Source organism: Perca fluviatilis, chromosome 14, assembly GCF_010015445.1.
Source record: "Perca fluviatilis chromosome 14, GENO_Pfluv_1.0, whole genome shotgun sequence".
Lineage (NCBI taxonomy): Eukaryota > Metazoa > Chordata > Actinopteri > Perciformes > Percidae > Perca > Perca fluviatilis.
In genome coordinates this window covers 18,695,951-18,721,965 of record NC_053125.1, presented here as the reverse complement: position 1 = coordinate 18,721,965, position 26,015 = coordinate 18,695,951, and the positions used below count along the sequence as shown (strand labels likewise).

General features: G+C 39.6%; 2 protein-coding genes and 5 non-coding genes across 11 annotated transcripts in view; 6 read left to right on the top strand and 1 right to left on the bottom strand.

The window, feature by feature from the left end:
- c14h20orf27 (chromosome 14 C20orf27 homolog) overlaps window positions 1–17,309 on the bottom strand; it is a 36,643-nt gene extending 19,334 nt beyond the window's left edge. The window contains exons 1-3 of one of the 3 annotated variants that reach the window (XM_039823022.1): window positions 17,222–17,309; window positions 12,527–12,630; window positions 1,643–1,779 (exon numbers count right to left, since the gene is read on the bottom strand). In XM_039823022.1, coding sequence (XP_039678956.1) covers window positions 1,643–1,779; window positions 12,527–12,545 — 156 coding nt within the window. In that variant the 5' untranslated portion in view covers window positions 12,546–12,630; window positions 17,222–17,309. Of the gene's footprint in view, window positions 1–1,642; window positions 1,780–12,526; window positions 12,631–13,751; window positions 13,818–16,930 lie in introns of those variants that run through there. The other 2 variants (XM_039823021.1, XM_039823023.1) reach the window with 2 other exon arrangements.
- Window positions 17,310–20,388: 3,079 nt separating this feature from the next.
- Window positions 20,389–26,015, top strand: part of LOC120572304 (importin-8-like) — a 36,387-nt gene continuing 30,760 nt past the window's right edge. For all 3 annotated transcript variants that reach the window (XM_039821567.1, XM_039821565.1, XM_039821566.1), the window contains exon 1: window positions 20,389–20,675. The gene's annotated coding sequence lies outside the window, so the exon portion shown is untranslated. The remainder of the gene's footprint in view (window positions 20,676–26,015) is intronic.
- trnak-cuu lies at window positions 22,109–22,181 on the top strand. Its single transcript has one exon. It is a non-coding gene; the product is annotated as a tRNA-Lys (tRNA).
- trnak-cuu lies at window positions 22,469–22,541 on the top strand. Its single transcript has one exon. It is a non-coding gene; the product is annotated as a tRNA-Lys (tRNA).
- On the top strand, window positions 23,035–23,108 carry trnan-guu. The gene has a single exon. It is a non-coding gene; the product is annotated as a tRNA-Asn (tRNA).
- On the top strand, window positions 23,631–23,704 carry trnan-guu. The gene has a single exon. It is a non-coding gene; the product is annotated as a tRNA-Asn (tRNA).
- Window positions 25,797–25,870, top strand: trnan-guu. Its single transcript has one exon. It is a non-coding gene; the product is annotated as a tRNA-Asn (tRNA).

Sequence of the window (26,015 nt, the reverse complement as noted above, 5' to 3'; positions counted from 1 at the left end):
GGTGATTTAAAAGACTTTAATCTTCTCCTGGATGTTTTGCAGATAAAGCCAGTCAAAGCTCGTAGAAACTGAGGACACTACCCCACTAGATCAAAGAGTTATAAATATGAGTATACCTGTTAAGACTTGAAGGCCCAGTGGACTATACAGATACATTTACAGAAGTTAGTGTTTTTGTTTTTTCAAGAAAATCTAAATTAATATCTGCTTCAAAAATGATTACTTTGTTTGAGGTGGTAATAAATCTGTTTACATCTTTAGTATAGTAGCTTGGTTTGGCTTGGGTTTTTATTTAATTTGAATAATTTGATGAAATAATACAGGATATTGTGCCTGTACAGTATGAACCTTTAATCAAGCTTTAGCGGTCGACTCCCAGTCTCGTCCTTACCTGCTCCCATTTTATACACTATATCTGGCATTTTAATTGTCAGTTTTTATTGTGAATCTGATCTACAAAGATATTATAACCCTGGCAAGAACATTAACTTGGACTTGGATTAAGTGATCTGCTATAAATGGTGTCCATAAAGCAGATGGGGACTGAATAATGGCTGTTGGCTGGGCAGAAAACTACTCCAGAACACTTTTTGATCCAAGGGAGTATGTAATGATGCCAGCTGATAAGTGGGCTTGCTAAAAAAAAAAAGCCAATCATTATCTAATACAGATAAAGATTTCCAGTTTTTAGTGTGACTCCTTGAAACTAAATGGATGCGATTGTAACATTTGCTGGATAAAAAGCACGATAACAACCCTATGCACTGCAGATGATATCTTCGGTCAGTCTAAGAGTCATGCATGACACTGTCTCATTTACTGCTGTCAATGACTTCCTTCCTGACGATTAACTACTACACCACGTCCATGGGTCCCCTGTCATAGTTTTGCAGTTCATCCAAGTAATGACTTGAACTGTATATCCTCAATAACAGCTAAATGTTTATCTCATGATGTAGTGCTTTCAAATTATATTGACTAATGTGATTGTTAATTCTATTGAGTTGGGAGGGAAAATTATTTTTGAAGCGAGTTTGGTATCAAATCAAACCAAAAACATAAAATCAAATATTATTTTCTCTAAGTTACAACAATTGATTATGAGCAATGACAAAAAACACTCAATTAACCTTTATAAGCTGGACATGGGTAGTAGAGTAATTTAAATTAGGTGTTTCTTAAAAATGTCAGTGGGCAGACCCCCTTGGAGAAAGTAACCTGTTATAACGATGGGAAAATTATTTTATTCTTTGCCTTCAGGGTTCAAAATTAGCAATATCACCAGTCAAATGCTGGTAAAATATGCAAGTGGCTGGTAGATTTGATTCACTCACCAGCCAAAAAAACAATGGTAATCTATTGAGTGGCTCGTGAAATTTGAACATTCACTAAGCATTTTTGGCTGGTGGGCGAAAAAGTTAATTTTGAACCCTGCGAGTCTTATATGAGTAACAGGACTTGAATTTGATACACAACGCATACAGAAGTTGGTAGAGATAAAACTTTAAGATAAAATAGAAGAGCTAGAGACAGTACTGAGTCTAAATGTTCACAATCATGTAAAAACCTTACAACCTTAAATTTAAACAAATCTTATTCATCCATTGTAGCTAACGAGTTACAGGTTAGTTAGTTAACACACCTTGACCATGAAGTTGCCGTCATCCTCCGGAGTCACCATGACGACGGAGTCATGTAGCTTTTCGTCGAAGTGAACATGTGATGGGGCTCCGGCAGCGGGGGGCTCTGAGAACCGGACACCTCCTGCTTTCGCACAACCTGAGAGAAGAGGGAAGAACCACTGAAGGTCAGAAATGAACAAAAACACTCACACTGGATGCCTTTTAAAGGGAGAAAAGACGTGTTTAACCGGGCCTGTCGACTCTCAGTGACATTAGGCACTTTACAACCATAGCAGGTCACTCAAACCTGCTATGGAGGTGTGAATGCTCAGGGAGCTGCCAAGGCCCGAAAAACACACACAGGCACATATATCTATGCACACATAGCTGATCATATACACTCACCTAAAGGATTATTAGGAACACCTGTTAAATTTTACGTTAATGAAATTATCTAATCAACCAATCACATGGCAGCTGCTTCAGTGCATTTAGGGGTGTGATCCAGGTCTAGACAATCTCTTGAACTCCAAACTGAATGTCAGAATGGGAAAAAATGGTGATCTAAGCAACTTTGAGCGTGGCATGGTTGTTGGTGGCAGACGGGCTGTTCTGAGTATATCACAATCTGCTCAGTTACTGGGATTTTAACGCACAACCATTTCTAGGATTTACAAAGAACGGTCTGAAAAAGTAAAAACATCCAGTATGCTGCAGTCCTGGCGGGCAAAAATGCCTTGTTGATGCTACAGGTCAGGGGTCTCATTTATAAACGTGGCGTACGCACAAAACGTTGTTTGTGATTGTGATTTATAAAAAACAAACTTGACGGGAGAATGTGCGGTCCTCCACGCAAACTCTGACCCATGCGTACGCACATTTTGGAGACAAAATAGGAATTGGCGACGCAGATGGTGAGGTGGTGAACTGAAGTCAGACTGCAGAAAGTACATGTGGGAATAAGGGTTAGGCTACTCTTAATATGTTTAAGTATTAAAAAATAATGCCTCACGCACATTTCTTCACACCATATGAAGATGAAATCCAGCAGTGTTATTTGCACTTGTACTGAGTGATAATTGTTCCATAAACACCTCAAACTCAAATCTTAAATAAAAACTCATTCTTAATATTTAATCAGCACTGTCTCGCCGTCACATTGTCCGCTACGGAGCGCAGGAGTAGGAGATGGCCCGACTGTATGGAATACAGGATAGCATCAAATACCATACCATTAGATAACTGCACAACACAGTGTAAATAACTAAATATCTGTCGTTAAAACTGTGCATATATCATCAAATGTCAAAGTCTGGAAATACAGCCGTTAAGCTCTCGCGCAATCGTTACGCTCTATGTCCTTGTTATCAGTCTAAAATTGAATACTGTTTATAACAAACCCTTCATGAAGAAAAGTGTGTTTGCCTATTACATTTCGATTTCAAATTGTATCTCTGGGTGGGGGATACCAGTTGTTGCTGTGATTTTAGCAAGGTGTTAACAATCACAAATTGTTGTAGACTAAACATATAAATACTGCGGTGAACCCATGCGTAATGCTGCATGATGGCACTGCTGGCCCTGCAGGAGGACAGCAATGGAAGAATCAGGAGAAAAAGAGACCATGACGATGACTGGCTCATATGCCGATTTAAATTCCCTAATGTAGCTGTAATAGTAATATAGCTGTGCTCTTGGATCTATGTACTGAATTGGGTCCAGTAGAGAGGGCAACGCACCGGAACCGTGCCATCCCGGTCCAAATACAGGTCCTCGCCACTCTGGGTGAAACCGGCTGTTTCCAGAGGGAAATGGCTGACAGCTAAGTGTTTTTTTAAATAAATATTATATATAATCTTCAACTTCATCACTAAGGCTTGTTTGGATATAATATATAGTTCTGTTAAAATATTATTATATACGTCTGGTATATCGAAGCTGTCCCCGAGTACCGTAATGCCTGCTAATTTGGAAGATTTTATGAATAAAGGTAGTCTATAGATCCGGTTTCCATACGCTGTGCGACAACAGGCCGAAATTATAATTCAATTGGCAGCAATTCCCAAGCGTCCGAGAGTTTTTTTTTGTTTGTTTGTTTTCTCCGCCAGTCGTCATGATTCGGCATGTTTCGGTGTAACGAAGAACAACTGCCAGGGTCATTAACATACTGATCAGCATTCACGAGGTGCTTTACATTGACTATTTATGGTTAAAAATGGGCGTGTACATGGCGGGATAAGAGGTTGATCCACGTACACACACTTGTAGGTAATCTCTAATTTATAAAGGGAACATTGCTTACAGGTGTGCGTACGCACGGTTTCATAAATCTGACTTTTTTTTCGGCGTACGCCAATTTGGGCTTTTGGGTGCACGTACACTTACAGTAAGGATCCTACGCACAGTTTTATAAATGAGACCCCAGAGGAGAACGGGCCGACTGATTCAAGCTGATAGAAGATCAACTTTGACTCAAATAACCCCTCGTTACAACTGAGGTATGCAGCAAAGCATTTGTGAAGCCACAACACGCACAACCTTGAGGTGGATGGGCTAGATCAGCAGAAGACCCCACTGGGTACCACTCATCTCCACTAAAAATAGGAACATGGGGCTACAATTTGCACTAGCTCACCAAAATTGGACAGTTGAAGACTGTAAAAATGTTGCCTGGTCTGATGAGTCTCGATTTCTGTTGAGACATTCAGATGGTAGAGTCAGAATTTGGCGTAAACAGAATGAGAACATGGATCCGTCATGCCTTGTTACCTCTGGGCAGGCTGGTGGTGGTGGGGTGTAATGGTGTGGGGGATCCCTTTCACCTTCAGAACTGCTTAATTCTTTGTGTCATTGATTCAACAAGGTGCTGGAAACATTCTTTAGAAATGTTGGCCCATATTGATAGGATAGGGTCAAACACGGTATTAGTATGGTATTCATATATATATATATATATATATATATATATATATATAGGCAGGACAGAGGAAGAGAAAAAGAGATCAAAAGGCAAAGAGCAAAGCAGTTGAACAGTTAAAGGAGAGAGGAAAAAGCCTGAAGAAGGGGAAAAGAATAAGATAAATGGATGTTGAAAAAGTCTGAAAAGAGTAGATGATTTAGAGTGAAAAATGGTAGAAATGCTCCAGGAGCTTCTGCTGGCTGCAGTTTTAAATCACCAAAATAGTTGCTAAGACTAGAAAGTTTGTTTAGATTCTTGGTATCACAGGGGCGAGGGACCAATATACAGTCATGTTTTGGTAATATCGGGGCCTTTTTGAATACCAGAAATTGGCCAATCATGTCTTTCCCTGCTGATATGATGGAGATTTTTTTGGAGAAAGGTGGCCTTTTAGATTATTCAGTTACTATGGTGATTTTAGACTGCCATCAAACTTACCTTTTCAATAAAATTACATAGTCCTCTATGTCTCCACGGGATCCCAGTGTCAAAATAAAAAGGAGCTAAAGAAGTTTAAGCTTACAAGCTAAACAAAGTACTTCCAACTAGGTTTTAGCGCTCTCCTATGACACAGAGACACTGATATTTATTGTTCTCCTGCCCAGGAATTTATTCCCAGTGTGAGAGAATGGAAACTCGTTCTCCAAATAAACCCCCTCCTTCCAAAAACAATAATTGTCTTTGACAATAAACAATTTGTCTGAATTTGAAGGGCTTTGGGCTGATTATAAAGCATCACTTTCCCAGACCTCAGAGGAGAGTAGAACATGTACAGAAGTTAAACAACAAGACATTACTAAACATTTGCTACATTTACACAACCTTTTAAATGTTTATTACATATTTTATTAATAGGAGGTTGTCCTTTTTAGGGACAAAGAAACTCTTCGGGAAATGGCTGTTACAGTGTGTGTGTGTGTGTGTGTGTGTGTGTGTGTGTGTGTGTGTGTGTGTGTGTGTGTGTGTGTGTGTGTGTGTGTGTGTGTGTTTATGATATAGACAAGGCGATCCTTGTCTATATCATTAACACACACACTTCCTTGTTTGCACCATGTTTCTTATTGCCACTTAACTCTGGAACTAGGCATTTTGGCACTGCTTCTCAGGCTTGGGTATATTTATATCCAGACTTACAAGGCATTTTCATCTTCACACTGAACAGGTATGTGGATTCAAAATTATTAATTAAATAAGCTAGATGTTAGCTTAATTCACATTAGAAGATTTTCTAATTTAAAAGACAGGATGATGACTGGATTAAGGCATGGTTTATTAAGTTATTATGAAAATAGTTCAAGATAAAGCAAAACTGAAGTTATTATAAATGTAAATCAACTTTGTGCCTATTGCTCCAAAAACCTAAAATGCATGTTTTCCCAATGAATTGCTTTCTATGAGCCATGGGGTCATGTATTAACGCACAATTTTCTACCAAAGTTAGAACAATTTTGGTTATTTCACATGAGAGATTTGTGCTTTTGTTTGTGTTCTTACTGGTTTGAAGTGGGCAGGGCTCAGTTGGGAAAAGGTGATGTCAAAGACTTCCATGCACCAATCATGATTTAGCAACATTGGAATCAAAATCTAATGACTGTTGCTTATGTTAAGCAGTTTGGTCGACATAAAGCCCTAGAAAAGTCAGCAAAAAAGTTCCTTAGCCAATAAAGAAAGAAGGCTGAAAAAAGCAACAAAAAAACTTAAAAAAACGTGGGGGAAAAAGTGCCAAAAGCATCAGCAAAAGTGACAAAAACTAGGTGGGCCGAAATTTATTGTGACCCTAAATTGATATGCGGGCCGGATCAAAATCTGCGAGGGGCGGGATTTGGCCTGCGGGCCTTGAGTTTGACACGTGTTTGTACTAGTTAGTGTGGAAAAGGGCCGATTGCTCGGCCTCCAGTATTGCTGCTCGCTAACCGCTCATCCAAACAACTTCACGTTCAACACTGAGCTTCCTTGGGTCCTGAACAATACACCTGCCATGACATAGTTGCGGCCCCTAGTAGCGCAGTATACACGGCATTTGCTAACAGCTAGCTAAATTATTTGGGACCAGGCTATTTCCTGGAATAAAAGCATTCATTCTGAAAGTTACATTGCTTAAAATGTTCAAGTTTGCTACAATGTAACATCTCTAGTCTGTCTTTCTTCATCATCTTTTTTAACTGACTGTAGCAAGCGACAGAGAGGGAGCAGTACCCAGCATGCCATTTGGCGGAAAATCAAAGGACAAACATGCAGACAGAGACTCCTTCCATTTTAGTTAGATTAACTTGATTGTTGGGAAAATTCAGTCATACAAAGTTTTGAAACCAAGTTTTCAGGGACTTTAACTCCAATTTAAACTTTAATCAGGTATTCTTGACATCTTGACAGTTGGGATATGGGTCTCCTTTTCTTCAAATTTGTTGGCAGAGGCATTTCTTCCCCACTTTATCTGTATTAATTAATAAGATAACAGAGCAGAGCCTGATAATAATGTAACATTTATCTCAAAGATCAAACCGATAGCAACATAATTCATATTTCTTACTTCCAAAACAACAGCACATGAAACGCCAATTAAATCACATCTCGCTGGAACAATCATGCCTTACTACAATTAATCACACCTCAATGTTTGAAAGTCTCAAATGAAGAGCCAAGTCTATGGTGTATACTTCTTGCACCAATGCATTTAATTGAATTCACATGCTGAATTATGTCTTTGCATTACATGAAGCACAGGACATTACTGCCCCAGTTGGCCTAGTTCCATTAAACTTTTATACAGACTCATATTAGAGATTAGAAATCCTTGCTATCAGCAATATAGGTCACAATAATGAGTTCAGGAGTTACATAATGTTCCATATGTGCAGGCTGGTGTGTGTGTGTGTGTGTGTGTGTGTGTGTGTGTGTGTGTGTGTGTGTGTGTGTGTGTGTGTTATGTGTGTAGTTATATTAAAACGTTGTTTAATATGTAAAGCGGTTTGATATGGAAAGATAAAGCAGAACACCTTGCAATATTAACAATATCCCATGGTAGAAGTTTTGATTAAAGATACAAGCGCAATATCCTAAGTCTCTCCCAAATCCAGATAAAGGATAACAAGAGCCAGGGTAGGTTTATATCTGAAAAAGAGTTTTCTTTTCTGACAATGTGCCTTCAATTCATATATTAAAATAAAATATTATCAAGATTTTCCAAGTGACGCTGATAAGAAAGTATATAAAACCCATGTATTTGATGACAAGAAATGTAATATCGCAGTGTTTGGGGTTGAGTATTCAACATTTAACCATTAAGAGCAATGTATAATATACAGTATATACCATACCTTTTTACAAAGACGTTTTCCCCAAATGTATACATGTTTATATCATTATAAATTGTATATCTTTGGGTTTTTCAACTTTTGGTTTTCACAATTCTTTCAGCTCAATTTGATGTAACATTCATTTTTATCTTTTCAACAGCTCAACGTTGTATCTTTCCTGCCACAGTTTGGCACCAGCAAAGTTAAGTATGTGCGTGAGACAATGGTCTAATCACAAAAGTTAAACTACAGCTCTCTTACTCTCCAGAAATATCACATCTAAAAGCACAAAAAAACTCTTCATTTCTGACTGGGAACTATAAGAGGCTTTTTGTATGAAGTCTAGAAGTGCATACAATAGAACTCCATGACTATAATTAGAATCACACATTAAGCTTAATAATGGTGGGCTTTCATACTGTAAGCCAGTCTATCAGCAGTTAGAGTTGAGTATGTTATACTCTGGAGTTTAGAAAGAGAGGGGGCTTTCATTTGAAATGAGTCTAACTGACCTTCCTCTAAAGGGAATTGAACATCCATTAAAGACATGTGACAACTATTATTCATAAAATCATCAGCGTCATGAATGTAAGACTCACTGCTAAAATGTGATGTTATGTGTGTATTTACAGAACAAGCATTGCAATCAAAGCCTCAAAACATACTGTAGAACCGACCGAGTCAGCCTTATTGTGCAGACCAGCCATGATGGTGGTGGGTGTAGCTGGCAGCATTGTTCAATTTTGTCATTCATTGAGTTGCATATTGCATTGAGTACTATAGCTCTACTCATCCTGTCCTGTTTTCAGGAATCATCTCGGCACAGCCTTATCAATTACATTGATTCACTGCCTCAAGAGCAACAAATATGACCATTCATAACTGTACAATGTTGATGATATATTGCATAATGTTTGAGTGACTAACCATTTGGCACCTAAATCTGCTACACATTCCCCTAAAAAGTAATGTAACTATTTAGTGTGTATAGGAAAAAACACATTTGTCATTGGCACGTTTTACTGCATCGCTTTAATGTTTACTTCTTCAGCTCTTTTTACTTTATACTTGCCTTTGATGTACTTGCACCTATACAAACAGCCTCAGAGCCCTGGGCCGAGCCTCTGTCAGGCTCATTATCACAATCCTGAGATCTGTGGCCTTTTTCGATGGGTTAGATAATCTCAGACAGCACCAGAGCAGGGACATACATCCACACTTACCCTCTCAGTAGTAGCAGACCCATAACCACACGGATGCATGTGCATGCACACAACATAAAATTTGCACATGTGTACGCACATGCAATCCCATTGAACTGGCTTATTTCAGATTAATCTCCATCTACTTATGTCCTTCCACTAATCTGTCTGTCTGCCTCTGTTGGATATTACAGTGCTCAGCCTATCAGCCTTCTTCTCTGAACTCTCTTTCAAAAAAATATCAGTATGCTCCAAATAAACAAAAATCTGCACGCTTGTACGAGGGAAAAAGCAGCAGGTTTAGGACCAAAGGAAGCACCACATTTGGTTTCAATCAATGCAATATTTGTAGGCTGATCAGCGTCTCCCTAACACCATCGCCCGCAATTAAACAGCTCTGTCATATGATTTCCAAAAAGCACTATGGCCAAGTTCCCTTCCTGTTTCGATGACCTCAAGTCAAGTAAATCGCAAGCTTCTCCATCTGATGAAGATATTTAATAACCTAACACACCTGGGACTCTAGCGTTTGTAAAACACAAATTCACTTATGTTTTAAGTACACTACTTGCCAGCCTTACTGTTGGACTGCACAAATCCATCTCAAGAAACACAAATATATGTGACGACACATGGGGCCCTATCTTGCACGTGGCGCAAAGCCCACCGCAAGTGTCTTTGCTATTTTAAGACCATCCAGCGCCCACTTCGTTTAAAGAGCAAATGCACCTGCGCCCATCTTCGCGCCCATGGGCGTGCTGGTCTTACAGGGAGGTGTGTTCAGGTGAATTCTTGGCGTATTGCTATATCTTGAGGCAGCGGGAAGTGATCGCGCTATTGACCATCAAAAACCTGGTCTAAAGTCAATAGTTATTTTAACAACAAATTAGTAAAATGCACACTATGCTTGTTACGCACACACAGGGAAGTGCAGCAGCACACAAACATGCAAAAGATTACAAATAAAAATATTATGGTGCAAATCCGCCATCATTATAGCAAAGCGCCAAGTGACAAACACGCCTGGCTTTTAAAGGGAATGGGAGATGACACTCTGATTGGTTTATTGCATGTTACGCCCAAAACCCACCTATGAATTAATTAAGACACTAAAGGCCGTTTTATAGTGTGCATAGAATCGACGGCGTGTGTCGCTGCAACGTGTAGCCTGACGTGCACCTCTCAAAATGTAATTACACATTACATTATTTATGGCGCACGAGCCGAGGTCGCGCACAGCTCTTTTTTTTTCAGTGGCGCGCAACAAAGCGGAAACAGGAGGCCTGAATGAGTTCGCTGACAACCGGATGCCAGGACTCTCATGAGTGACTGCAGGTCTCTCTGATAAACTTACTGGGTTAAGATGAGTTATTTTATGGTGAATGAAAGGCTTGATCCAATGAAGTAGGTCATTCAAATCAAATCGAAGCATTGACGGCAATGCTGCTGCCAGTTCTGCCGTTGTTTACCTTTTTCTTCTTCTTCTAGCCAGTAGAAATAGCAACATCAGTAGCCTTTGCTCATTAGCGCCACCGGTGTTCAGGAGAAGCCTGCAACTAGTGTCGTGACCACCAGCGCAGCAATAGTAACGGGATTTCATGACGTCACATATGCACGCGCCAGCTCGGCTGCAGTTACTGTAAAATACGCTTCAAGTATAACCCTTTTGAACCATGCGCCCGGCGCACAGACCCTTTTTTCCACAGTCAAACTAGCAAAAGTGGATTTGGACAAGCCCTAAACGCACCTGCGCCATAGATCGTTAAAATAGGGACCATACTGTATAATCAGCTAAATTAACATAAAATAAGTGATTACAAAGAAAGTTTAGGAGAGTGTTGGTTTCATCTACTGTCTAACACAGGGGTCGCAACCTTTTTAATATGAAGTGCCCTTTTAAAATGTTCTTGTTAATCCTTGTGCCACATCAGCATTAAGCCTGCCACTATCTACCGGGCCCGCTCAGGCAGTGTAATTTCTTTCCTTTGCGCCGCATTCTGTGAAGAAGGCAACAAGTACTAGCCTGTCAGAGGCAGAGTAGGGTGGGTCTTTGCGGAATGCGGACTGGGAAAAAGTCAATCAAACTACCGTAAATAATAGGCTGTGCTCCTTCCAATGGCTGTTAAAGAGGTCATTTGGCATGCAGACTGGAAAATGTCCAAAATACTCTCTTGCAAACTTATTGCTAATGTGCCTTAGTTGAGCTACTGTGTGCCAATGGCTGCTGATCCCTGGTAATAGGTGAAAACCACATCAGTGTTTTACAAAATGCTGTTTTTCCTGCTCTCACTCAACATAATGTGGAGCTTTTTAACTTATCCACTAAGAAAATTAGCATTACTACATTAGTGTAAACAAAGTTTGAATAGCAAACGGCTTCTTCAGAGATCCTTGCCTATTGTAAAATTGGTCTAAAGAAACAAGACCAAAACTACCCAATAAAAGTGTCTTTCATTTATAAAATACATTTATTCTCCTAAAGATGGCAACACATTCTAACCTCTCCCCGTAGAAAAAGGCAACAAACACTCTTCCTGTGACATTTCAGTCCACCCCAGACATACATATGTAAAATATATGCAAGAAGTCAATAGAGAAGCTCCTTTTGCACCGCCCTTCATTCAGTGACCTTATCAAAGAGAACAAAGGCCTGCAGAGTGGTGCTTGAAAACACCACATACTGTACCTATACTCCACTGGGACAGAGATAAAGCATATTCATGGTTGTGATAAAAATGTGATGAGTCATTTACAGATCTCTGCCAGGTTCTCTTTTTTTTTTTAGCCCTTCCTGCTTTTGAGGAAATAAATTTGCTTGCCTTCACAAAAATTCGTCGCAAAGCTGCTGACACCGACTCGCCAGCATCAACACACCCCTTTCCCAAGAAACCCAACTGAAAGAACAAATCGATTATGGAATTAAATCTAATTGATTATCCTTCCTGCAATGTCCCCAGGATGTCTCACCCCGGTGAAAAGGTTAATGTGGGGCTCTCAATCACAATCCATTATACTGAAGAATCTGTCATCCTGTTTTTAATTGCAACAGCCAACACCTTCTAAGAAACTTTTAAATCCAAGTGAAACGGAAGTTAAGAGTGTAAGTAAGTAGTAACAGTAGACTGATTTTCTTTCTGATGCCAAACTGGGCAAGTTTGGACCTCCTTCACTTCCCCTAAAATGAATTTATGCAATTAATTGTGCAGCGTGTTGCCACATGATTGATTTAAACAACAAAAGACAGTGCTGAGACAGGCTACAACTTAGATATTAACTACTGCTTGCCCTGTCTGCCTCAAAGCCGTATCTACAATTTAAAATTGATTCCACGGCTTTAGAGTGGACTTTGTACTACTGAAAGACTTAGGAGACGTACCTTTAAATATGAAAAGTTGGTTTACATCACATTTATTACAACATGCAATGAAAGCAATAATAAAAACTCACTCTTCTTAGCTGCAGCCATTTCACAAGAATTGGTCCAGTACAAACACACTTGGACACACGCTGTCACAGCCTTGTCATCTCAGCAGTGTGACCGCAGAACGAGCCTGCAAAACAAGTTAGGGTAGAGGAGACAATGTGAGAGAATCAGTTAGCAGTATAAAGAGAGGGGGAGAGAGAAAGAGACAGAACAATAGGCAATGATTAAATCAACAGAAGAACACTGGAAGATAAGGAGGAAGGTAAAGGTTCAACATGAGATCGAAATAAAACGGGGAAATAACGGCACGTCACAGTAGGTGTTTTTCTTTCCAAATGCATGGCCCCAGGTTAGCCTGTATTTGAGCTGAGAGCACAGCTGTGCTGTACAAGTCAATCCAAGAGTATCAGAGACTCCCAGCAGAGACTTCAATCAATGGAAACAACAAAACAGTCTAAGAGGATTAGCTAAGGGCTGAAGTTGCTCTTCATGGGCTTCACACAAATGGAAAACATTCATCACATCTCTGGGAGGTGCCCAATATGTGTTATTTCATCAATAACCAACACGTGTACAGTTCTACAAGTTTTCTAAGGCTGTGACTTTATATATTATTAAAAACCAGGTGAAAGCATGAAAGACCACAAATGACTCATTACCCTCCCTAATGTTATCAGAAGTGGAAACTGTAGTTGGTGCAATACTAGTAATTATAGCAGTAGTATTTTCAGTTGTGAAAACAACACAGTTGGTCAAATCATTTTACCACCTGAGTTGGGACAGGCAATAATGTTATTATTAGTAGGCCCACACATGAATGCCTATTAGTACTGGTTAGTACTTTGTTAAAATCATCTCGAAGGGCATCTGAACCAATCAGGCAGCATGGATAGTGTACAGGTTGCCAGGTTTGGCATGTTGCTAATAGTGCTAGGGGTGTCACGATTTCGATTTTTTTATGGAAAATCCACCGATATGAGCTTTCAAATTTCAATTAACGAAATGAAAAGCAGTATCGCCGAGTCTCCTAGTATTTTCTTTCTCTCCACCCTGGCATACTTGCATGTGTCCGAAAAAAAGAGAAGAAGAAAAAAAATAATAATAACACGGAAGACACAGCGTAGCTCAGTATGTAACGTTAGCTAAAGACGACGTTAAATTAAATGTAGCCTGCTGCTGCACTTTTTGAAACACCGTGGCCACTGCCGGAGTCAGAGTTGACGGAGAAACAACAGAAGTAGAAAATACCTGCTTCCCTGAAGTCACGGTGTGACAACACCTTGTTGCCTTCCCTCCCTGTGTTATGTAGCTAGCTAAACAACTGCTGTTGTCGGAAAAACACAGACTGAATAAAGGTTGCATTTACTTAAAACTGGTAAAACTTGTGGTGCATTCACAGTTATTGTAAAATACCCTTTTCTCATCTGTTTTTGTCGTTTAACAGCAATTTACTGGTGAAAGAAGTTATTGTTAAAAGTGATTATTACATTTTTAATAAATCATTTAAATTCCCCCCTTTTTTTGTGCTGATCCGAAAATTGATCCGATTTGTGACTCATAACCTGATCCGATCAAAGTATGAGTTTTGTGATCTGTTGCACCCCTATACAAAACCATTCCAAATAATCAAAGTGATGTAAGGCAAAACAGCTTATTGAACTCATGTCAATTCCTGATGATTCATAATATATAAAGGAATGAAGTAATGCACAAATCATGAATTAATTCATGCATTAATTCATGTACCCTTCCCGTAAAGTGTTACCATAACTTTAGTTCAAGCCTGTGGCAGCAGTTCCAAATAATTCATTTAGTGCCATGCAATGAAAAATACCTTTTCACAAGTTCAGTGGGTGCATTTTCCAAAAGAATGCTTTAATTCTGAAAAATAAAGTTGTCCCCCACGAAACTCACGCATGTCTTTTAATATTATTTCTTAGATATGTAGGCTACATACGAAGAAAATTCATGAATATTAACTGAGATACCCCATTGTGTTGTGAGCAGTAGACCTAGGTGTGCTGTTGGCAAAATTGTGTCTAATCTGTCTGTGTCCATGTCTGACCTGGGCTGGCACATGTTCACGTTAAAAAGCGTAAGCGTGCACAAGCACTACAGTCATGCGCAAAGTGTCCCGGTTTTAGTTCCGGGAAATCTGGTCACCCTATGGTTGCTGCATGGTGACTATAAATATACAGTATAGGTACTGTGGTGGCTTTTGAGTGTTGTTGGGACGCAAGATTAAAAAAGTTTTCTTTCACTCTTTATGACAAGCGAATACCTGACCTCAGCACAGACAGTTAGACAGATGAGGCTCATGCATGCAGCCATGTTAACATACATTTATTTTTTGCAGTCTTGATCAATATTCCAATCTGGACACATAAAAAAAATCTGACACTGCTGGTCTAACAATAGCCTTGGAAGTGTTCTTGTTAAAAAATATCAGCTGTGCCAAGTCTGACCTTGATACCTGTGATTCCTTTGAGTGGGTGGTATAACCATTTAATTGCCCTTTTTACACATTTTTGAGACCAGCGACCCCATGATTCACTTGTGGTTTGCACTTTCTTCTTTCAATGTGGCAAGGCTGGAAATTAAGACAGAGCGCCAGAGTCTTTGCTTTTCTTGCTGCAACATGGGAGGGAAGGATGTCGCATCATGGAACAGAAAAATGTCACATCCACTGAGAATAGGTTTGAATCACCGAATGATCTACTTGGAACAGTAGGAAATATCAGTGCTGTTTTGGGTGCCTAAATGGGTCGCTATGATTAGAAAGCCACTGATGAGATTCAAACGTCTCCAGCTGTGAGAGCAGCAGGGTGACACGTAAAGTATGTCTGATTGGATGGAAACAGCTTTGCAAAAAACGTTTACATAAATCCTTTAGGTGATTGTTGGCACATTACATACATTATTTAAAATTTGACCACTGCCATTGTATACAACTTGCTAAAGGATAACTCCTCTTTATTACATATAGGATCTGGTTTTTTGTTTTGTAGTCATGGCCATCCTTGCTATCAGTAATATTGCTGAGAACTGGGGATACAGCAACATCCTTAAAAAGGAACCCAACAGGGCAAGATAGCCTACACGAGCAGTCAGACAATCAAACAGATTTTAAACAAACCTGCAGGTTGGCCAAACTCATTTGGAAGAGAAAAACCAAAAGGGAAAACGATTTTCTCCAATTCCTCGTGCAGCAGCGTGGGCTGTAAAACAGTGTTGTTGACGGTTGCAAGTTAAAAAAGGCAGCTGTGACACCAGATAGTGTTGTGTGGTGCAACAGGGCTGTTGTGTTTGATGTTTTGAACACAAACATAGTGTGGGGTACAGGTCGGAATGTACAGTATTTGCAATGTCAACCAGGACAGATGTGACCCAAAAAGCTAATGCGATGGTTTGTGTCATTAAAGAGCACAGATGCATTTATAAATGAGTTGTTAGACGTAATGAATTATTGGTAACAGCTGTTGTTGCTGTATATTCATACTGTGGTAACCAATGCATTGTACAGACTGGTTCCTTCTGCAGTGACCTCCAAAGGATGTGAGCACCGCACCTTATTTACATGCACGACCACCTTATTTGAATCGTGAAGCGGACAGCCCTCCCTCAGCTCTGTGCCACAGTTGACACGTTGAAATAGCTAGATGCCACAGAGAGCAGCAACAAGTCCGTCTCCTGCTTTGAATTGACGCTTGTTATTTTTGGAAAGTGATTTGATCTCCAATATGAGAGACAGGCACATGCTGGGCGTGACGGAAAAACATAACTTGCTATAAAGTTAACACTATCTCACTACACCTTTAACCTTGTCCTTCGCTTTACCTTTGTTCTTCGTTGCACCAGTCAATAATATGTGATTCTAGAGATTACAAAGAATTACCGGTAGGTGTTTAATTGAAAAGCGAATCAACAGAAAATGTATCGGCAACATTTGTATCAGTCATGCTATACAATACTCTAAAAAGAATAGCGGAGATATTGCACATCTAGATATTGCACGTGCTGGGTTGTAGTGGCCCTATATACAGTGCCTCCTTGTTTTTCCGCTCTTAATTGTGTATGTAAGAAAAAAAAGGTAAATAACGCAGCACAACACATAATGAATATAACAAGGCTGTGACTATGAATACACACAAAAAGTGACATATTTTTACAAAACTGCAGTAAAACACTCTCTCTCTCTCTCTCTCTCTCTCTCTCTCTCTCTCACACACACACACACACACACACACACACACACTGAAACTAACATGATTAAACTACACAGCAACATGAACATCTACATGCTAGCTAGTGAGCTGTCCCGACAGGTGAGTCCGTCCTTGTTGGGTGTTATTAATCATTTCCGTAAAAAGTTGTCGCGTTAACACAAACTGTCACATTTCTTTTGGTTTGTCTACAGTCAAGCTTACCTGACTTTTATTCACGGCAGCTGATCATTCGTACTCGTACATCTAACTGTGCAGATAACCGAGCGTCTGTGTGTGGACGTGTTGTATGGTCCAGCTAGTAACCACCAGCAGCTCAAAACACAAACGGACACCACAGCCTCCACTCCCCTCTTTTCTCTTTTCTCCGGCTACACTTTCCCCATCGGAAAATTTCCGCATTTGATCACGTGGTTTGTTCGCGGCTCCTCGTGTGTTGCTTACAACCACAACCCGGTTTTTCACAGATGATGATTAAACATAATAGCTGCTCACCCGAGACACCTGTGCCGATCCTTTCTACTCTCTGTTCCGCTGAGAAATGAAGATCAAACCTGGTTGTATGCAGCGGTTGGCGCCTCCCTCACTCCAGCCGCCGGTGCTTTGTTGTAGTTGAATGGCGCCATCTAGTGGTGTTTTGTACGCATAGGACGAGTGAAATTAAAATTCTATGCTCTCTCTCTGTCACAAGGTTGTCCTTGTTCTTCGCTATTATGTCTATTTCTGTGTAAGTACATTAATAACACTGTAAAAAAAAAATCCTTTGTGTACTCATAGCATAGGTCAGAGCAAGTCAGATATGTACTGATGTGTATGACCATGCAAGGCTCTATAGACAGACAAGGGCGTAACTTTGGGTTCAACTAATGTTCAACTATGGGTTCAACTAATGCCCTTTCTGCATGAAGTTATGGTGCAAATATCTTAATTTATGTAAAGGAAATTATAATAGTTTTTTTGGGGGGGGGGTAGGTTGCACTGGCCAGTTTTGATTATTCTGGGGTTTATAACTGTATACAAATTATAATTCCGCAAAACATTTATAAATACATATGTATACTGTATACATTGATTCATTATCAGACCTCAATGACAACATCTATTTGTCTCAACTATTTTTTTACCATCAGTTTTAAACTGACTAACTACTAAAAGTAATGCATTCTCTAATATTTGTAGGGACAGCATTCCTGTTTTGTTGCTCTGATTGAAAATGCAGTTTGAGCAAATTTTGTTAAGCATTTTCTTAAGCAAGGTTTTAAATACTAGTCTCTCATTGTTGATTATTTTGTCTGTCTTGTTTTACCATTACTGTAAGTGTCAGAATAAATTGTATAGGGTAATGGGGCTACACCATGTAATATCTTATAAACTAAACAGACATTGGAAGGCTACTTTACTACATTTCATATATAACAAAATATGTGATTAGCTTATATAATAAATGTGATATTGTTACAGAACATACTGCCTAAGAGCATATACATCAGTTTCCAACATGGAAAGGGTTCTTACACGTTTATGTATCAGTACAGTACTGATGATTAGACTACTGACAGGGGGCATTCTGCCTGATGAGTTAAAGTAGGCCACATAGCTTTTTATATTTTATATTATATTTCATATTTTTCATAAAGTACGTTTTCACTTGCAAGGAATTTGCCTTGGTGTATTTGGTGCACACAGTAAACATAAAAAGGAAATAAACAATAAGGCAAAGTACTGCTACAGTCAATAACATAAATGCTACTTTAACTTAAGTAAAGGATCTGATGATGTAGCATTGATATTGTGTAATAAGTAGGCTAGGGGTGTGACGAGACACCCAGAGACAAGACACGAGATTGGGTTCACGAGAACGAGACGAGATTTTAACACTATTTTAAAGAAAACTTCAATGAAGAAATAAGACTGGAAAATAGTCCTTCATTCAATCGAAAGTCACAAAATACTCTCTAACGTTCTAACACTGGGTTTTACAGGCAGTTTTTTCCTTCTGCTATCGCTCTGCAAAAGTTAACTAAGTCAACTTTGGAAAACGGGATCTTCTTTGCTACTTCGAGGTCTAAATCAGACTCACCTGTCACGACGAGAAATGTCGTTAGGTTACAGCCTAACATTACATTGTCAGTTAGTTCACAGATGATGTGCATGCATGTATAATAATAAGATGCGTGACAGGTCGTCACAATTATCTCTGTAATAGGTGTGCTCATATCTTTATTGCGACAATAAAACTAAAGCAATTCAAAATGAAACTACAAATTAATTATAAAAAAAACTACAACAAGACGCATACAAATATATGTTAAGGAACGATGGAGAACATAGCAGTAAATCTTTATAATTTGATAGATTGAAGATTTACGACACTTTTTTTTCAGCACCATGGATATGTGAAGCTAGCTAGCCTAAATCGTTTTTTTTTTTTTTTTTTTTATTGCAATGCTAAGAACATATAAAAAAAAAACCCAGGGTAAATACAATTGAAAGCACAGTTACAGGTTATAAAGACAGGAGAATATCAAACAAATGACATAGTGAGACAGTTTTAAGGGCTTTAGAGTTGCTGGATGTACTGAGAGTGTCCAGGTAAGATTTGAGTTCCTTACAAAAAATAAAAAAGTAGGGCTTAGTATCCTGAAATTTACATTTGTGTAAAAAAACTTTGCAAGAAAAATAAATAGGTTTATCAAAAAATATTGGTCCTTTAAGTCTTTATCAAAGTTGTGCTGACCAAATAAAACATCTTTGTATAACAAAGAAAATCTCTGTGATGAGAATGAGCGTACAAAGATACAGAAATCCTTCCAGAACAGACTTGTATATGTGCATTCCCAGAAGAGATGAGAGACAGATTCTTCCTCAGCACCACAAAAAGAACAAAAAGTGTCAATATCAGGAAACATCTTTTTTAAATAAAGCTTCACCGGATAAAAAAGATGAAGTAATTTGTAAGACACATCCTTGACCTTATTGGTTATTAAATATTTAGAAGACAAAGACCACACTTTCTTCCATGGAATATTAACAAATTGGCCATTCCAGTATGGCACAATGTATGGGAGAGAAACAATCTCATTTTGAAATAGCTGTCTAATTCTTCTGTTCCGACCATTAGAGTTAGATAAAAAACAAACATTTCCAATATTTGTATCAAAAGGATGAGCGACTGACATAGAAATCTTGAATAGAAATCGTTGTACATGTACGGTTGTACTCGTAATTACAGTTTTTGGCGTCACACACACATAAACAACAATGGCGACCCCTGTTGATGCTTTTATATATGTCAATGTGTTGATGCTGTACAGACGCCGGTGACTAACAGTGGGAAATATAAATAAATATAGCTACATATCTAAATAGGCAAACTAAAGTTATTCCACACATTGTAATCAGAACAATACACATACGATTGTGTACTAATACAGGTTATGTTTATTAAATGAAGCCCAAAATATGTCGCCGACTAGAAATCGCTAGTATCAGCTAGCGCAACGTTAGGTAGCCGCTAACGCTAGCTAGAAGGATATGTGGTGACTTTGCACTTTGACTTGAAGCCGTAACTTACGGGCTAAAAATTGTGTCTGGAACGCAGCATAAGAGAACATCATCATCACCCCCCCACCCCCTCCGGGCCTTGTTCTAAAGATCCCGGATGAAAAAAGAAAAAAACCTATGCACGTCGATAGAGCATCTCTGAACAAGATGTGTCGCACGTTTTTAGTTTTGTTAAACTTTTGAAACGTTGTTTGGATTATTCACGAAGGTTAAATGTATACATCGGGTAACTTTTCGGCTCGTAATAGCCATTTTTACAACGCTTTATTTTAGTTAATTTGATGCGCAACTGGAGGCCTAGCACCGATCACCAACGCCCATCAGGCCAACGTTCGAGATTTAAGCTAACTAACGTTAGCTGACGTCAAGCTCTAGCTACTTCACGGTAAGAAAGTGACTAGCTAAGTTTAACATAAGATTTTAATGATTAGTCACGATTAAACTCTAAGTGTTTAGTTGGGTAAAATAGTGATGTAAATGTAGGAGTAATTACTGATTGACACATAGCTGTTGAGTAAAATATGTTAACCAAACGCAGTGCATAACATTAGCGGTGCTATCTTAAAACATTAACGTCAATTAGCATGCACTTGGCGTTAATAGCTTTATCAGTAATTGTTACTCAGCGTGTGACCTCTTGCAATGTTAAGTTGTGTTTAAAGTGTGCTATGTAAAGAACCTATAGGGAAATATAGTTAGTCGAGGTAGATTCAGTATTTTTAGTCAAAACTAACTTAAGTTCAGGTCGCCACGCGGTTGATGGCATACATCATTTTGACTTTAAAGCCGATGTTGCAGGGTTTATTTTCTAACGAATTTTTGCAATTTGCTTGTTGATATTAAACATTTAAAGCCCATGTTGCAAGTTTAATTTTCCAACGAATTTGTGGTAATTGCTTGTTGGTAATAAACATTTAAACTGGTATTCATGTATTTGATGTTGTTAGGTATCACAAAACAGAATATAACACGAAAAAGTAGGTACTATTTTACAGCGGTTTGTCTTTCCCCCACAATGCATTGCATGACGTCACGTTGGGGAGACGACAGGCGAAAGCTGTCAGTACCCGATCCGTTCCACCTGCACAATCCGTTCTGCGCATGTGCAAGATGACACTTATGCCATGACGTAGGCGCAGATGATAATGCTGCGTTCATTCCACCACCACCTTGGAATAACGGCACCGCTTCCACCTGCACGATCCGTTCTGCGCATGCGCAAGATGACACGTATGCCATGACGTAGGCGCAGATGATAATGCTGCGTTCATTCCACCACCACCTTGGAATAACGGCACCGCTTCCACCTGCACGATCCGTTCTGCGCATGCGCAAGATGTTCACACGCTAGCCTCCAGCTAACGTTAGTTAGCTAATAGCTAATTCGGCGGACCGCTAGGTGATTATAGCGGTCTGCCGTTAGCCTCCCCCGGGAAGCTAACGTTAGTTTAGCTAACGGTTAATTCGGCGGACCGCTAGGTGATTATAGCGGTCTGCCGTTAGCCTCCACCGGGAAGCTAACGTTAGTTTAGCTAACGGTTAATTTGGCTAACAGCTAGCTGATTGCAGCGGTCTTTATTATGTGTATAATAATATTGGAGGGAAAGTGAAACAAGCTTGGACGGGGATGCTGTTTGGCTTTTCACAAGTTCAGACAGCTAGCTAACGCTACGCCGATGTTTGCTAACGTTAGCGCAACAGCGTTAGCCTAGACTGCTAGCTAGTTAGATACCTATATATCTAAATATCAAAAAAAATCTGGGTATTGCAAAGGTGACTGCACGTTCTTAAATCCAACTTTCAGGTGCTTCAACAGTAGCCCGGCTAGCTCAGTCGGTAGAGCATGAGACTCTTAATCTCAGGGTCGTGGGTTCGAGCCCCACGTTGGGCGTGTTCTTTTTTTCCGATGTATTAGGGAATTGTCAGATTGTGTTTTTTTCTCCAGCCTGACTTAATTTTATCAATGATGGTAAAAAAACAACAACAAAAAAACAGTATCCCAGGGGTTTCCCTAGGTTTTTAGAGTGAGAGTTTGTGACCTCATCACAAAATAATGACCCTGCATTGTTGGCAGAACACAACAAGTGGACGCTCTGTTGCATTGGGGAACTGATCTCCGTAGTGTCATATGCTACCTAATGTACGTTGAACTACTCTACCTTCCATCTTGATCTAGGAGCCCGGCTAGCTCAGTCGGTAGAGCATGAGACTCTTAATCTCAGGGTCGTGGGTTCGAGCCCCACGTTGGGCGCATATCCTTTTTTCCATTTCTGGGGGAATTGCCAAACATTATGCTTAGGTGCAAATGACATAATTAGCATATACTACCTAATGTACCTTTATCTTCTCTACTTTCCATTCTGGCACAGGAACCTGGCTAGCGCCGCACAGCCATAAATCATGCTTTAGTCATGTGTGACAGTCAATGCAATGATGCAGGTTAGGGGGAGACTTGTTTTTTAACAGCTGGTCCTTCAAGTGGTACATTTGAATTTGCAGCTGTAACGCATTAAAGTGGTAACAGCGTCCAATAGAACCTAAAACATCTGTTCATAAATTGCATAAGTATAACCAGGACCCTGAGATTAAGAGCCTCATGCTCTACCGACTGTGCTAGCCAGGCTATGAAGAACCCCTTCCCCCGAAGCAGTAACACGCCTGCAGTCCCCTCATTCATGGTCCATCCTCCGTCGCTGCAAAGCACAAAATCAAAAACTCTGATCTGTGGAATAAGAACCAACTTCGTCTCTGTGGCGCAATCGGTTAGCGCGTTCGGCTGTTAACCGAAAGGTTGGTGGTTCGAGCCCACCCAGGGACGAAAAGCTTTTCTTACCAGTGTACTGTAACCTAAAATTAAAATCCCAGCGACAGTACTTTACTTATGTCTATGTAGGTTCTCAGTCATCAAGGTCATAGTTATCCAAGAAAGGTAAAATCTAGGGCAACTGAACCTGAACTGAAGAAGTCTCTCAGTTAAGAAACAAATCGTCTTTGAGTACCTTTAACCAAGTCCAGTTGCCCTTGACAGGATTTGACAATGACCAGATGGTCCGGGGCCACTAAAAAAGTATGTCGGGCAAGTTGATTAGCCAGTCGCTGGCTCGTTTGAGCCAGTGACATTGTTAATGCCAGTCCCAATCACAAGTCAGTTCCTTGTGATTGGAAACTATAGGTGCAACACTAGCTAACGTTAGCCTAAATAAAAAAATAATGTCAACAACTGCCGGCACCTAGTGCTGGGCAGTGTGACCAATAATGTGCATCACGTATTTTTCAACAGTCTGGCTGGTTCACTGTATTATTTATGTCATTTCCAAACCTAACATTGGCACACTCAGAAGTCTCTGTGGCGCAATCGGTTAGCGCGTTCGGCTGTTAACCGAAAGGTTGGTGGTTCAAGCCCACCCAGGGACGACTTTTTTAACCTCAGACGCTGCTTTAGGAAAAACAAGGTCAATGGGGGAGAGGAAGAGGCTCTTTATGCCTTCATAACGGCTCTGTCAGGAGATATACAGTCCCTGCAGTTTGAGTCTTTCCACATTAAAGCCTGGTAGATTCCTTTTAATATATCACTGACAATTACATGAGCTATCAACTCTAAAGTAATTGGAACATAACTTTAAATTTTCCCCAACTAGCCCCCAGGGCCAGTAGATCAGTTTTACTGGCCCAGAAAAAGAGGGGGAAAAATAGTTTTAGAAATTGTTAATTTATTACATTGTAGTGATTTATACAAACAACAAACAAAAAGCATTTTCTGCATCTACAAATATGTGTTCAGTCAGTTTAGTTGGATTTGCACACTAATAATTCCTATTATTATACAGTAATGCTTGTTTTAATTTAGGTGAAATGCCAGAATGATGCTATATTTTCACTGTCGAGGCCATGACACTGCTGCCTTCATTGACTTTGTAAACTTCCAATGTCGATTGTCATGAATCGATATTGTGTATTTTGGTTAAAAAAAGAGCAATGATAACTTTTGTAATATGGTTTTGGTATATATGTTTTAGATATTAAATACATAGCTAATTTGCTGTGATGCTATGAAGAGAAGACATGCTGATCAGGCAACTATCAGATATTTAAAGTAAAAGTGTAATAGGCCATTTTGACCAATCAGTACAACGTTGTGGGCGTGGCTTCAGAAGAGGCCCTAAATCGTACCCAGGGACGACTTTTTTAACCTCAGACGCTGCTTTAGGAAAAACAAGGTCAATGGGGGAGAGGAAGAGGCTCTTTATGCCTTCATAACGGCTCTGTCAGGAGATATACAGTCCCTGCAGTTTGAGTCTTTCCACATTAAAGCCTGGTAGATTCCTTTTAATATATCACTGACAATTACATGAGCTATCAACTCTAAAGTAATTGGCACCAACATAACATTTTTCCCCAACTAGCCCCCAGGGCCAGTAGATCAGTTTTACTGGCCCAGAAAAAAGAGGGGAAAAATAGTTTTAGAAATTGTTAATTTATTACATTGTAGTGATTTATACAAACAACAAACAAAAAGCATTTTCTGCATCTACAAATATGTGTTCAGTCAGTTTAGTTGGATTTGCACACTAATAATTCCTATTATTATACAGTAATGCTTGTTTTAATTTAGGTGAAATGCCAGAATGATGCTATATTTTCACTGTGTCGAGGCCATGACACTGCTGCCTTCACTGACTTTGTAAACTTCCAATGTCGATTGTCATGAATCGATATTGTGTATTTTGGTTAAAAAAAGAGCAATGATAACTTTTGTAATATGGTTTTGGTATATATGTTTTAGATATTAAATACATAGCTAATTTGCTGTGATGCTATGAAGAGAAGACATGCTGATCAGGCAACTATCAGATATTTAAAGTAAAAGTGTAATAGGCCATTTTGACCAATCAGTACAACGTTGTGGGCGTGGCTTCAGAAGAGGCCCTAAATCGTACCCTCCAGATTTTGTAAAAATTGCATGAGCCCTTTATAAAAAAATTAACTTTTCACATTTGTAGCTCCCCCTAATGACCAGTTTTTGACAAATGTGGTCCAGAGCCTCAAGAGTATCATGTTGATGCGCCGACAGTTTTGTTGTCACTACTTAGAACTTAAAAAAAAGAAGTCAATGGCTAAAATGTATTTATCACACTATTCCTGTTGCCACCTTCTCTCAGCCTACTGCCACCTCCTCTCAGGCAGATATCACCTCCTACCATCAGGTACAATGTTAAGATGCTAATTATGCAGGCAAGGTGTTTCAGGCAGTTAAGGAGAAGTTCTTTGGCAGACCTGGCGAAAATTGCAAAGTTCTGCAATGATTTAGCTTAGGCGTGGCTAGCGGGCAGCCCCCAAGTGCACAACATCATTGGGATAAAGTTCCTTTGATGTACACGGAATTTTGTGGAAAGTTTGCGCTCCTCTTTGGATCCATAGATATTGAATTAAAATCAGAAAAGTAGCAAATGGAAACGGGTGGGGCTTGAAGAGTGAGGCCCCACCCCCTCAGGTTTGTGCCAGAGTTGTCTCTGTGGCGCAATTGGTTAGCGCGTTCGGCTGTTAACCGAAAGGTTGGTGGTTCAAGCCCACCCAGGGACGACTTTTTTAACCTCAGACGCCGCTTTAGGAAAAACAAGGTCAATGGGGGAGAGGAAGAGGCTCTTTATGCCTTCATAACGGCTCTGTCAGGAGATATACAGTCCCTGCAGTTTGAGTCTTTCCACATTAAAGCCTGGTAGATTCC